Here is a 12,500-nt window from a genome sequence, read left to right as displayed (position 1 = left end):
ACATCATTTTGAAAATAAGGTCTGCCCTTAACAATGTGGCACTGGTGTAGAGTGGATCAGACACAGCAGTGCTGCTGGAGTTTTTAAACCCCTCAGTGTCTGGACTGAGAACAGTCCACCGACCAAAAACATCCAGCCGACAGCGTCCTGTGTCACTGATGAAGGACTAGAGGACGAGCGACACACACTGTGCAGCGACAGATGAGCTATTGTCTCTGACTCTACATCTACAAGGTGGACCAACGAGGGAGGAGTGTCTCACAGAGTGGACAGAGAGTGGACACAGGGTTTAAAAACTCCAGCAGCACTGCTGTGTCTGATCCACTCTACACCAGCACAACACACACTAACACACCACCACCACGTCAGTGTCACTGCAGCGCTAAGAATGACCTCTGCTCTGTGGGGGTCCTGAGCTGTAAGGAGTATGAGAGCTAATAAACAGTGCGTGTTATAATCTGTGTTCCAGGTCCGTTCCGATTTCTGGACTCGTTCGGAGCAGATAAACTGGTTCAGAAGATGAGGAGATATGAGGATGTTTATGGAAATCAGTTCACCCCGTGCCAGCTGCTCCTGGACTACGCCAAGGACCCCAGCAAGAAGTTCCACAAGTGATCGTAGGACTGATCCTTCATCCTCAAGCTGAAGAGTGAGGACCGTAGTCCGTCCATCGTCCTCTTCACAGGGGTCCTTCGCGAGGAGCTGTACACTTTCACCACATAAGCCATAATCAGACGTCGGTACTGCGTAAGGACACGCTCAATGCTCGCTCAACACTTTCTCCTTAAAGCTGCACTATGTAAGACATTTTGGTTACTGTTGAAAAGACGTGGGATTACTGCGTCCATGCACTGAGCAGATATGGTGTAGACGGGCTGCCGTGAGCGATCTATGAGACCCGAAATGGTAATTCAGTCGCCAGATGTCCTTCACATTTAAAATGAAAAAGACGTCAAAAAGAAGGTCCAGCTTATGATCAGTCTCAGCCATTTTGTTCCACCTTTCCACCACAGAGGTCCCCAAAACCCCCAAAAAGATACACAGTGCAGCTTTAACTTTTTTTAATCAGTTGATAATTTTTGTGGTTTCATGTTGCCTTTTAGACAAACAGCAATGTACTGTACACAACCTGACATCGCATTTGAGTTCAGGTTCAGCTAAGTGCTAACAGTTCTAAAGCCTTTGTTGATAATTTATTTTCATTTAAAGTAGGGGTGGGACCTTAAAAAAACAATATTTAACATGAGAAATATTAATTTAAGTTTGGTTGAGGAATGAATCAATGAAGAGTCTACTACACAGACCAATGGATGAGTGCAGAAAACAGAGCAAACACTGGAAATTCTGACCAAAAATGCCAACTGATTGACTTCAGTTGCTTCCATCTATCACATTTAGCAGCTAAGTTAACGTTACTGACCTGCACGCTAGCTGCGTCGAGGTGGTAACGAAGGGTGGAAGTGCTCCTGTGACACGTAAACTCCTTCCTGCATTAAGTGCAAATAACAACATTTTTGTTTGAACTTCCATCTGGAAGTTTCTCGTATTTAAATTCCCCATCCACCAACGTAGTCTCTTCCGTCATCTCCCATCATGTTCATCACGTTGTGCGTCGTTATAATCTGTACGCCTGGAACTCGTGCACTGAGAAATGTTCCACCGGGCAAAGTGCGATTAAAATGCGTACATTTTTTTTATTAATTAATCGAAATTAACGTGTTAAAGTCCCACTCCTAATTTAAAGACATCGTTTAATAGCTTGAAGATCCAATGTTATTTTAAAGGACATTAACATGTAATTGGTGCAGCTACTTTGCTACCTTCGCTTCAGGTTCTTCTCAAAATGCCTTCAGAGCGTCTCAGCGGAGAGATAGAGATTAACGGTAGTACTGTCTGCTGTTTGTGGTTTTGTTTTGTATAGCATTGTTATGTTTGGTTTATGAATGACTGTAATTTAGTGAAAAGTAACCAAACAAATTCTCTAATCTAGTTTATTGAATGCTGTTGTTCCACGTTATTCTTTCATGAAATAAACCATCTGAACCTGGAGTTCATGTTTCTGTGGGAGACTGTGTGGTGAAACACCAGAAAGGACGATCACAAGTGGTCAGACATCAGGCCCTGTCTTCAGGAGACTGTGTGTTAAATAATGTGAGTGTGGGTGAGTGTGAAACACAGGCGTGAGTGACTGGGTGAGTGTGAAACACAGGTGTGAGTGTGAAACGGGTGTGATTGACTGGGTGAGTGTGTGAAACGGGTGTGAGTGACTGGGTGAGAGTGAAACACAGGTGTGAGTGACTGGGTGAGAGTGAAACACAGGTGTGAGTGACTGGGTGAGTGTGAAACACAGGTGTGAGTGACTGGGTGAGAGTGAAACACAGGTGTGAGTGACTGAGTGAGTGTGTGAAACAGGTGTGAGTGACTGGATGAGAGTGAAACAGGTATGAGTGACTGGTTGAGTGTGTGAAACAGGTGTGAGTGATTGGGTGAGTGTGTGAAACAGGTGTGAGTGATTGGGTGAGTGTGTGAAACAGGTGTGAGTGATTGGGTGAGTGTGAAACAGGTGTGAGTGACTGGGTGAGTGTGAAACACAGGTGTGAGTGACTGGGTGAGTGTGAAACACAGGTGTGAGTGACTGGGTGAGTGTGAAACACAGGTGTGAGTGTGAAACAGGTGTGAGTGACTGGGTGAGTGTGAAACAGGTGTGAGTGTTTGGGTGAGTGTAAACAGGTGTGAGTGAAACACAGGTGTGATTGGCTGGGTGAGTGTGAAACAGGTGTAAGTGACTGGGTGAGTGAAACACAGGTGTGAGTGACTGGGTGAGTGTGAAACAGGTGTGAGTGTCTGGGTGAGAGTGAAACACAGGTGTGAGTGTCTGGGTGAGAGTGAAACACAGGTGTGAGTGACTGGGTGAGTGTGAAACAGGTGTGAGTGACTGGGTGAGTGTGAAACACAGGTGTGAGTGACTGGGTGAGTGTGAAACAGGTGTGAGTGACTGGGTGAGTGAAACACAGGTGTGAGTGACTGGGTGAGTGTGAAACAGGTGTGAGTGTCTGGGTGGGAGTGAAACACAGGTGTGAGTGACTGGGTGAGTGTGAAACAGGTGTGAGTGTCTGGGTGAGAGTGTGAAACGGGTGTGAGTGACTGGGTGAGTGTGAAACACAGGTGTGAGTGACTGGGTGAGTGTGTGAAACACAGGTGTGAGTGACTGGGTGAGTGTGAAACACAGGTGTGAGTGACTGGGTGAGAGTGAAACAGGTGTGAGTGAAACACAGGTGTGAGTGACTGGGTGAGTGTGAAACACAGGTGTGAGTGACTGGGTGAGTGTGAAACACAGGTGTGAGTGACTGGGTGAGAGTGAAACACAGGTGTGAGTGTGAAACAGGTGTGAGTGACTGGGTGAGAGTGAAACACAGGTGTGAGTGACTGAGTGAGTGTGTGAAACAGGTGTGAGTGACTGGATGAGAGTGAAACAGGTATGAGTGACTGGTTGAGTGTGTGAAACAGGTGTGAGTGATTGGGTGAGTGTGTGAAACAGGTGTGAGTGACTGGGTTAGAGTGAAACAGGTGTGAGTGACTGGGTGAGTGTGAAACAGGTGTGAGTGACTGGGTGAGTGTGAAACACAGGTGTGAGTGACTGGGTGAGTGTGAAACAGGTGTGAGTGACTGGGTGAGTGTGAAACAGGTGTGAGTGACTGGGTGAGTGTGAAACACAGGTGTGAGTGACTGGGTGAGTGTGAAACACAGGTGTGAGTGACTGGGTGAGTGTGAAACAGGTGTGAGTGTTTGGGTGAGTGTAAACAGGTGTGAGTGACTGGGTGAGTGTGAAACAGGTGTGAGTGACTGAGTGAGTGTGTGAAACAGATGTGAGTGGCTGGGTGAGTGTGAAACACAGGTGAGAGTGACTGGGTGAGTGTGAAACGTGTGAGTGACTGGGCAGATGTGAGGATTAAAACATTTGTGTGTATTAATTTCTGTCTCAGTGTTGCTGTAACTTTAATGCACTAGAGAGTTTTTTAAATGGGACTGACATTGATCCACATTTCCCAGATCCATGTTTTCCCAAATACCATTATTCCTTCCCCTTTTCTCATTCCCTTGGTGAGTAAGAGTGGACCAGAGTGAGCATTATTGATTCCTTTATTTGTTCCTTGTACCCAATCCATACGGATTAAAATCATACAGGAGGTGAAATCTCGATACAAACACTACAGCTGTTACATTATTCGGAGTACAAGTGTGTGTACAGCAGAGGAAGTGCAAAACACACACTGCAGACCCCTCATTTCAGAGGCCCACTCTTTGAAACATCATTTACTTTCACACTCTCACGCACACACACACACACACACACACACACACAACAATCTCGCACATAAAAAGCTATGGTTAGTAAGCATTTAATTACTGTCACTTAATTAGAGTGTGTGTGTGAGAGTGTGTGTATGTGTGAGAGAGAGAGAGAGACACACACTTCACATTCACTTTTATAAAAAGATGGTGTTTTTTCCCCCGTTTACCAGTGGATAAGCAATCCCTAAGGTTAGGGATCACAGTGTGTTGTTTACCAACAGCAGCCATCATTCAAAGGCACCAGCTGAAAGTCTCCAGATGTCGATGCCCTAAAAATTAAACACCAGCTAAAACCTACAAATACCAATAGTGCTCAACATTCGATTAGTCCCTATTTAGTCACTGAGCAGGCGTAGTTTTGAGACGGTCCCTAGAGTCTCGGCAGTAAGGTGAGTATTCAGTAAATAAAACCTCGAAGTAGATGCGAAGCACCTTGTGGATCTGGCTTTGAACTCACTCACTCACTCACTCACTCACATACTCACTCAGGTTTAAGAACTGCACCACAAGGGGGTGCTATATTTAGTGCTTTGCATCAAACTCACTTTCCTTGTTATTTCAGACACACACACACACAATGTTTATACTTTTATCGATATCTGACACACACACTCTCTCTCACACACACACACACACTCAGCCTGTCCATCCTAGTGGGGCCCACATGCGTGGACTCGGACACGGGTTCTGGAAGGGTTTGTACGAGGGCAGGTGGGGCGTGTCGGCTAGGACAGGTCTTCAGTAGTTTTGATGGGACACATCCCTCAGCAGCTGAGCTTTGAGCAAAAACAGAGTGAGTGTGAATGGTCCTGGGGCGGGGTGTTCACAGACTAGATTCTGTTTGTGAGAAATTAAACGAGTTCTGGTAACTGACTGTAGTGTAAATCAGGATTACAGTAATGTGACTTTAATCCACTACGAATCTGAAGTGTGTGTAATGTGTCCAGTTCATCAGAGACGGCTAAATCCGATATGAATCAGTGTGTGGAGACTTTACAGACTGGCGTTGATCTATGGGGTGCTTTTAATCCGGTATGAATGCTTATGAATGCTTGTGGGGTGTATTTTCCTGCTACAAATGAAGCTGAAAGTACTTACGTTGTCCTGGTATCCAGTGATACTGACTCTGATTATTACATATGACACTGTAGTGTGTTCAGAGAGTGTTTTGTGAGGATACAAGAGTGGGAAAACATTAGCTGAGATTGTGGTGTCAGAGCGAAAACTCCACAAGCCTTGGCCAACAGCAGCTAAAAAACATAAAGCTGGTGTGAAAACATCGCCTTTGTTCTTGACAACGCGCTGCAGTGTTTTCACTTATGAACTGTGTAACGCAGTGAAAAAGGCAACCCCGGATGAAAGGAACGACCTGGACTTAGATACTTCTCTCAGGCCTCCTCCGCATTTTAAAGTCGTTTTCAATAACATCCACGCGAACAGTGTTTTTCAAAAATCTCTCGTCACATGAAACGAAAATCCTCAAAAATGCAGCAGGGTCCGACACTGATGTCCAAGTTGTTTATGTGTCAGATGAAACCAACAGCGCCACCCTATGGCTGTAGGTTTTAGGTTTCTGTTATGGGTGATTATTAAATCATTAATCTCAATTTTTTAAAAACAACTATTTAAAAAAAAAAGGGTAAATCACAGTCTAGGATAAAATGAAATCAAACACACTGTGGTTTTCAGCCAATCAAATATAACACTGAACAACAAGCTACAACACGGAGAAACCAGGGAGGATCCCTCTCTGATCTCGGAACACTTATTATTATTATCTTTTAAGCTGTGAATGACAACAAATAGTCAGCTGCAGTCTGAACCAAAAATTAATAGGTTAAAACGTTATCACACTCTTACACACACTTACATTTCAACACGCTCCCCCCCGGTTGTGCTACTTGTGTCGGACTCTTATGGCTCCTCCTGTGTTCTTTGTTGTGTATCGGTTCACACAGTCAGTTCACAGTATGTGTGTGTGTGTGTGTGTGTGTGTGGGCTCATATCTTGGGCCTCCAGCCTTTGATGAACTGCAGGATCTTTTTGACCTGCAGCTTGGTGAGGCTGAAGTCCTCGGAGAGGATCTCCTCGGTGAGCTGTGTGAAAATGGAGCCGTCGATCCTCTCGCGGCTGAACAGGCCAATCACGTCGTCCGAGAGCCCGATGAAGCGGAGGCTGGACGACACCTCCTCCACCGAGAGCCAGTGGAGGTCTGCTGGCGGTCGCCATGACAACGAAGCCCCGCCCACCGCCCCCAGTGCCTTTTCCGAGGCTGAACTGGAGGTGGGGCTTAAGGCCACACCTTCTTTCTCCTTCTCCTCCTCTGAGCTCTTTGTAGCCTGAGCCAGGGGACTGGGACTAGGACTTGCCTCTGAGCGTTCCTGATTGGCCGGAGCTGGCTCCTGAGAGGTGGAGCCAGTGAGGTCAGGGATCGGAGTAGGGGAGTTGCGCCCTGTCGTCAGCCAATCGGAGGAGCTGTGGGCGTGGCCAGGGTTTGCGAAAGGGTTCAGAGCGCCAAATGGTGCAAATCTGTTCTGAGGCTGTGGGCGGGGCCTGGCGCAGGTCGAGGAATAGTTCTTGTGGGTGGAGTCAGAGCTCAGGAGAGGCGTGTTTAAAACGTTTGAAGTGAATGATCCGCCCCCTCTGGGGTGGGACCAACAGGCCTGTGCTGGCTGACTGGGGTCCGGTGACGCAGAGGGGTCAGAGGTCACACAGTCTGCCCAGGTGCAGGGGTAACAGTACAGAGAGTAAGAGTCCGGGGATGGAGAACTGCTGTCGCTACGAGGAGCCGAGCTGAGGGAGAGAGAGAGAGAGAGAGAGAAAATGTGAGAGTCAGAGAGACAGAAACCAAGAGAATCAGAGAGATAAAGAGGGAGAAACAGAGAGAGAAAGCGAGAGAAATAGAGAGACACAGAGAATGAGAAGAAGAGAAAGACAGAGAGAAAGATAAATCTATATCGGATAGAGTGTGTGTGTGTGAGTTCTTGTGTGTGTGAGTGTGTGTGTTCTTGTGTGTGTGTGTGTGTGTGTGGGGGTATGTTCTTGTGTGTGTGAGTGTGTGTTCTTGTTTGTGTGTGTGTGTGTGTGTGTGTGTGGGTATGTTCTTGTGTGTGTGAGTGTGTGTGTTCTTGTTTGTGTGTGTGTGTGTTCTTGTTTGTGTGTGGGTACGTTCTTGTGTGTGTGAGTGTGTGTTCTTGTTTGTGTGTGTGTGTGTGTTCTTGTTTGTGTGTGTGTGTGTTCTTGTTTGTGTGTGTGTGTGTTCTTGTTTGTTTGTGTGTGTGTGTGTGTGTGGGTATGTTCTTGTGTGTGTGAGAGTGTGTGTTCTTGTTTGTGTGTGTGTGTGTTCTTGTTTGTGTGTGTGTGTGTTCTTGTTTGTTTGTGTGTGTGTTCTTGTTTGTTTGTGTGTGTGTGTGTGTGTGTGTGTGTGTGTGTTCTTGTTTGTGTGTGTGTGTGTGTGTGTGTGTGTGTGTGTACGTACCTCTCCTGCAGGCCTGAGGAGTAAAAGGACAGGTTTGGGCTGCGGGCGTTTGTGGGCGGAGCTTTTGGGAAACGAGGCGGGACTGGAGGGCTGGGGGCGGGGCCTCCTGCTTTAGCGCAGCGAGGTGGAACAGGGGGCGCGTTCAGAAACCGACACTCCTCCTTCACCTGGGAAGCAGAGAGAGAGATTTGATGCACGTTGTTATTAATATATTTGCCGTAACACAGCGCAGAATCCCGGGTCAGTGGACTTCCTGTAGTCACTTCCTGACCACCCCAACTCAGATGGAGACCCTGCGCCCCTCACGCCTGGAGTCATGAAGCTACGAAGAGGGGCTGAGGCCCGGGGGAACACACCTGATAGCTGCCTCTGACCTGAGGGAGGGCTGTAATTTCCTGCCCCCCTCCAGAAGATACATAGCGCAGTTTCTGCAGTGCTGAAACTCTATTCTCCCTGTTACAGCTCAGTGGAGCCTCACAGTGATGTTGAAGCTGTAATTTTAAGGTAAAAAATATTACTTAGTGTTGATTTAACTTCACTAATTTACATTTGGCATGGAGACCGTTGCCATGGTGATAGCGTTACTGTAATAGCAATGGCCCCTCTGGCCAACGGAGCTAGTCGCCCAGCTTCTTAAAGGAACCCTAGGTGGTATTTCTACCTTAAAATGACAACTTCAAAATTCACTGAGCTGTAATAAGAAGAACAGAGCCTTTGTCATTGCTACTCCAGGCTCAGCACCGCAGAAACCGCACTATGTAACTTCTGGAGGACGGTAGGGAAAAGTTACAAAACCTTGCCTAGTGTTGCTTTAAGTGTTGCTATTGTGGACACACATCAATTCAACTGTGCACCCACAGTGTGTATGAACTCCCCCTCTGGAGCAGCTGCACATGAGCCTGTGGTTAAAACCGCTGTCCCCAGTCCTGCATCAGTCCTGTACGCACTCTCCCACGAACTGTGACGCTAATTACTGTGACATTAATTACATGTTTATTACACGACCGACAAACTGAGAGCGCACCTACGTCAGGGTGACCGTGTCTTCTCTTTCGGTTCAGGGGTGTCCCCCCGCAGCCAAACCCAAGCAGAGGCACCGGACCAACCTGAACCTTCCTCGCCAGCCCAGGGCTCGCCTAGTGGAACAGACTTTGTGTCGTCACAGTGACACGCTCCATTAATCTACATATTTCCCCACGTTTCCTGCTCGGCCAGACGCCAGAGGACATTCGGAGAAGACTGCTTTCCTGTCCACATACACCAGGGGCTGTGTGTGTGTGTTGTTTAACTAAATTACAGGCCAGAGCAGAATATGTGCGTGGGAGCGAAAGAGCCAAAGGTTGAAATGTAGAAAGAGAGAAGGAGCGAGGGCAGAAAGGCTGTAATTCCAGCTGTCAGAGCTAAAGAGAGTAATCACGACGATAGCCCTGATGACACAGTAAAGTTTCTGTAGCTCTGTTTGTGTGTGTGTGTGTGTGTGCTTGTACAAGGAATATATAACACTGTGGGGACCAAAACCTGTTTACACACTCGCATTGTGGGGACTTGGCCTCCTCAAGGGGAGCACCAGCAGGTCCCCACAATGTAATCATTACATTTTAAGGTCAAGACATGTTTTAATTTTTGGTTAAGGTTAGGGTTAGGGTTAGGGCTAAGGTTAAAGTAGTAGTACGTCCAAAAAACGTTAACGGCTAGTCTTAATAAAAACAAATAGAGTAGTCTATGTACTGTCCCCACAATTCACAGATACAAGGCTGTGTGTGTGTGTGTTCAAGCTCTGTTCCTGGAAGCGTGTGGTCATTATTAGGCCTGTAAAAGCTATATCAATAATTTAGGCTTCAGTCTAGAACAGCAGTGCTTTACAATGCTTTACGGACCTTAATGCACCGTAACAGTCCATACATGACCCTGTGTATGTGTGTGTGTGTGAGAGAAAGTGTGTGTGCCGTGAGCCCTGATCTGGGCTCATGTTTCCATATTCCACAGCTACCCTTTAGAAGAAAGACACAGTAAAAGAATATAGGGGGCAGGTTCATTTAGGGAAGGTTAGTGTATAGATCTGACCTGGCGCTGGGAAAATCTAATCGGTGGCTAATGTAAATAGCATCTAGCGGCTTCTCGGTGACACCACAGTCTTTAAACACTGTTCAGATATGAACCACCGCCAAGCAAGGGTTCAGCCAAAGCCATTATAAACATATATACATAATGGCCCCGCCCCCTTGTCTGAGTCTGTCCAATCACCCGTGTTTATGTGAGAGCACAAAGACGAGGTTAAACTCAGCGAAACAGACACAACGAGCGCGGAGAAATAAGAGCACTGAGTAAAAACGGAGAAGAAAGAGAACAGAGTGAAAACGGCTAAAAACCAGAGCTTCTGCTCCTCGCTCCTCACTGCTGTGCGCTCGGGGTCGGGGTGAACAGCGAGCGGCTCATTATCAATTAAAGGAACAGGTGCTGAAAGCGGGCGTTCTGAACAGGGGCTGTTTACACAGGGGGAGAACACTGCTGTGGGGCTCGTGGGGTTTGGACCAAAGCGGGTCACAGACGTTTCATTAAGAAACAGAACTGTGTTCCACTGCGGAGACGAGGTGGAGTGAAAATGTAAGTAGCAACATGTTGGATCTACTCACGGCTTCTGATTTGGGAGGGACAGGGGGCGGAGTCGCACCTCGCCCCGCCTCCATCTGCACTGCGGCTACTTGCGCCGACCCGTCCAGTGACGCGGTGGAGTGGAAGGATATGAGGTTGTGCTCTGCCTTGGCCGTGCTTTCCTGGATCTCGCCGTAGCTCCCTCCGCTCTGATTGGTCCACAGCTCCTCGTAGGGGATCTCCTGGGTTTCCGTGGACCAATCGGGGGTGACATACTCGCGCTCTTCGCTCTCGCCCTCGCTCGGTGAGGTGTGTGTGTTGCTCAGCGAGTCTCTGCAGCCCTGTGTTAGTGTGTGTGTGATGGCTCCGCCTCCGTAAACGCAGAGAGAAAGTCTTTGTAGCGACTGTCCGAGGTCATTGCGTCCGAATCCCTGGACACAGACTCGTATTCTCCGTGGACTCAGACACTCCTCCGTGAAGTCTGTCTTGACCTCCCTCACGGCTCGTGAGTAGTCGTCCGGGTCAAAGGTTTCCTGGCAGCGGATGGCGCTCTGCAGCACCGCCTGCTGGTAGACGGCGTCGTTGCGCAGCAGTCCGTCCGGCAGCGAGAACCGAGGCATGTCGGCCAGGAGCAGAAAGTGCGAGGGCACCACCTCCTCCTTCCGCAGGACGCAGCACAGCACCACCGTCTTGCTGATGATCCCGAGCAGTTTGTAGCGCTGGCCCTCACGGACGCAGTGCTGGTCGTACGGGTTCCGCGGCGGCCGAGACGGCACGGCCACGTTGACGGGAAGCCGGACGCGCTCCACGATGCTGCGCACCGTGTGCTCGCCCGACTGCATGCGCAGCTCCTGCGGAGAACGAGTGCAGAAGCGGCCGCGGCAGCCAAACGGCAGACTCACGCTCTCGTTCGTCCGGTGGTTCATGCAGATCAGGCACGGCACCTGCAGACAGTAAACACACAGCACTGAAAACACCTGAGAGGCAAGGATTCACTGCACCTGCCAAATATGAGTGAGTGAGTGAGTGAGTGAGTGAGGGAGTGAGGGAGTGAGTGAGTGAGTAAGCGAGGGAGGGAGGGAGTGTTTGAGTTAGTGAGTAGGTGAAGGAGTGAAGAGTTACGGAAATAAGAGTAACTGAGTGAGTATTTATGTGAATGAATGAGTGTGTGAATATTTGAGTTAGTGAATATGTGTGTGTGTGTGTGTGTGAGTAATCATTTATGGTAATGAGAGTTAATGAGTGAGTATTTACATGAATGACGGAGTAAGTGAGTGAGTGAATGTGTATATGGCTGAGTGAATATGTATGACTGAGTGAATATGTATGTGACTGAGTGAATATGTGTGTGACTGAGTGAATATGTATGACTGAGTGAATATGTATATGGCTGAGTGAATGTGTGACTGAGTAAATATGAATGTGACTAAGTGAATATGTGTTACTAATGAATATGTGTGACTGAGTGAATATGTGTGACTGAGTGAATATGTATATGACTGAGTGAATATGTCTGACCGAGATAATATAATATAGACAGAGTGAATATTTATATGACTGAGTAAATAAGTGTATGACTGAATGAATATATGTGTGACCTAGTGAATATATATATGACAGAGTGAATATTTATGACTGAGTGAATATGTATATGACTGAGTGAATATTTATATGACTGAGTGAATATTTATATGACTGAGTGAATGTGTTACTGATTGAATATGTGTGACTGAGTGAATATGTGTGACTGAGTGAATATGTATATGACTGAGTGAATATGTCTGACCGAGATAATATAATATAGACAGAGTGAATATTTATATGACTGAGTAAATATGTGTATGACTGAATGAATATATGTGTGACCTAGTGAATATATACATGACTGAGTGAATATTTATATGACTGAGTGAATATGTATATGACTGAGTGAATATGTATATGACTGAGTGAATATGTGTTACTGATTGAATATGTGTGACTGAGTGAATATGTGTGACTGAGTGAATATATATATAACTGAATGAATATGTGACAGAGTGAATATTTATATGACTGAGAAAATATGTGTATGACT

General features: G+C 47.0%; 2 protein-coding genes across 3 annotated transcripts in view; one reads left to right on the top strand and one right to left on the bottom strand.

Annotated features, from left to right (window-relative positions):
- hadhaa (hydroxyacyl-CoA dehydrogenase trifunctional multienzyme complex subunit alpha a) overlaps positions 1-2,043 on the top strand; it is a 13,802-nt gene extending 11,759 nt beyond the window's left edge. For both annotated transcript variants that reach the window (XM_066677475.1, XM_066677476.1), the window contains exon 20: positions 470-2,043. In XM_066677475.1, the coding sequence (XP_066533572.1) occupies positions 470-615 (146 nt within the window). In that variant the 3' untranslated portion in view covers positions 616-2,043. The remainder of the gene's footprint in view (positions 1-469) is intronic.
- A 2,098-nt stretch (positions 2,044-4,141) lies between these two features.
- The window catches only part of gareml (GRB2 associated, regulator of MAPK1-like), a 24,012-nt gene continuing 15,653 nt past the window's right edge, over positions 4,142-12,500 (bottom strand). Inside the window, exons 5-7 of the mRNA XM_066677740.1 lie at positions 10,465-11,367; positions 7,832-7,998; positions 4,142-7,146 (exon numbers count right to left, since the gene is read on the bottom strand). Of these exons, the coding sequence (XP_066533837.1) occupies positions 6,354-7,146; positions 7,832-7,998; positions 10,465-11,367 (1,863 nt within the window). The 3' untranslated portion in view covers positions 4,142-6,353. The remainder of the gene's footprint in view (positions 7,147-7,831; positions 7,999-10,464; positions 11,368-12,500) is intronic.

The sequence above is a fragment of the Hoplias malabaricus genome, chromosome 7, assembly GCF_029633855.1.
Source record: "Hoplias malabaricus isolate fHopMal1 chromosome 7, fHopMal1.hap1, whole genome shotgun sequence".
NCBI lineage: Eukaryota > Metazoa > Chordata > Actinopteri > Characiformes > Erythrinidae > Hoplias > Hoplias malabaricus.
This window is presented reverse-complemented; position numbering and strand designations above follow the sequence as displayed.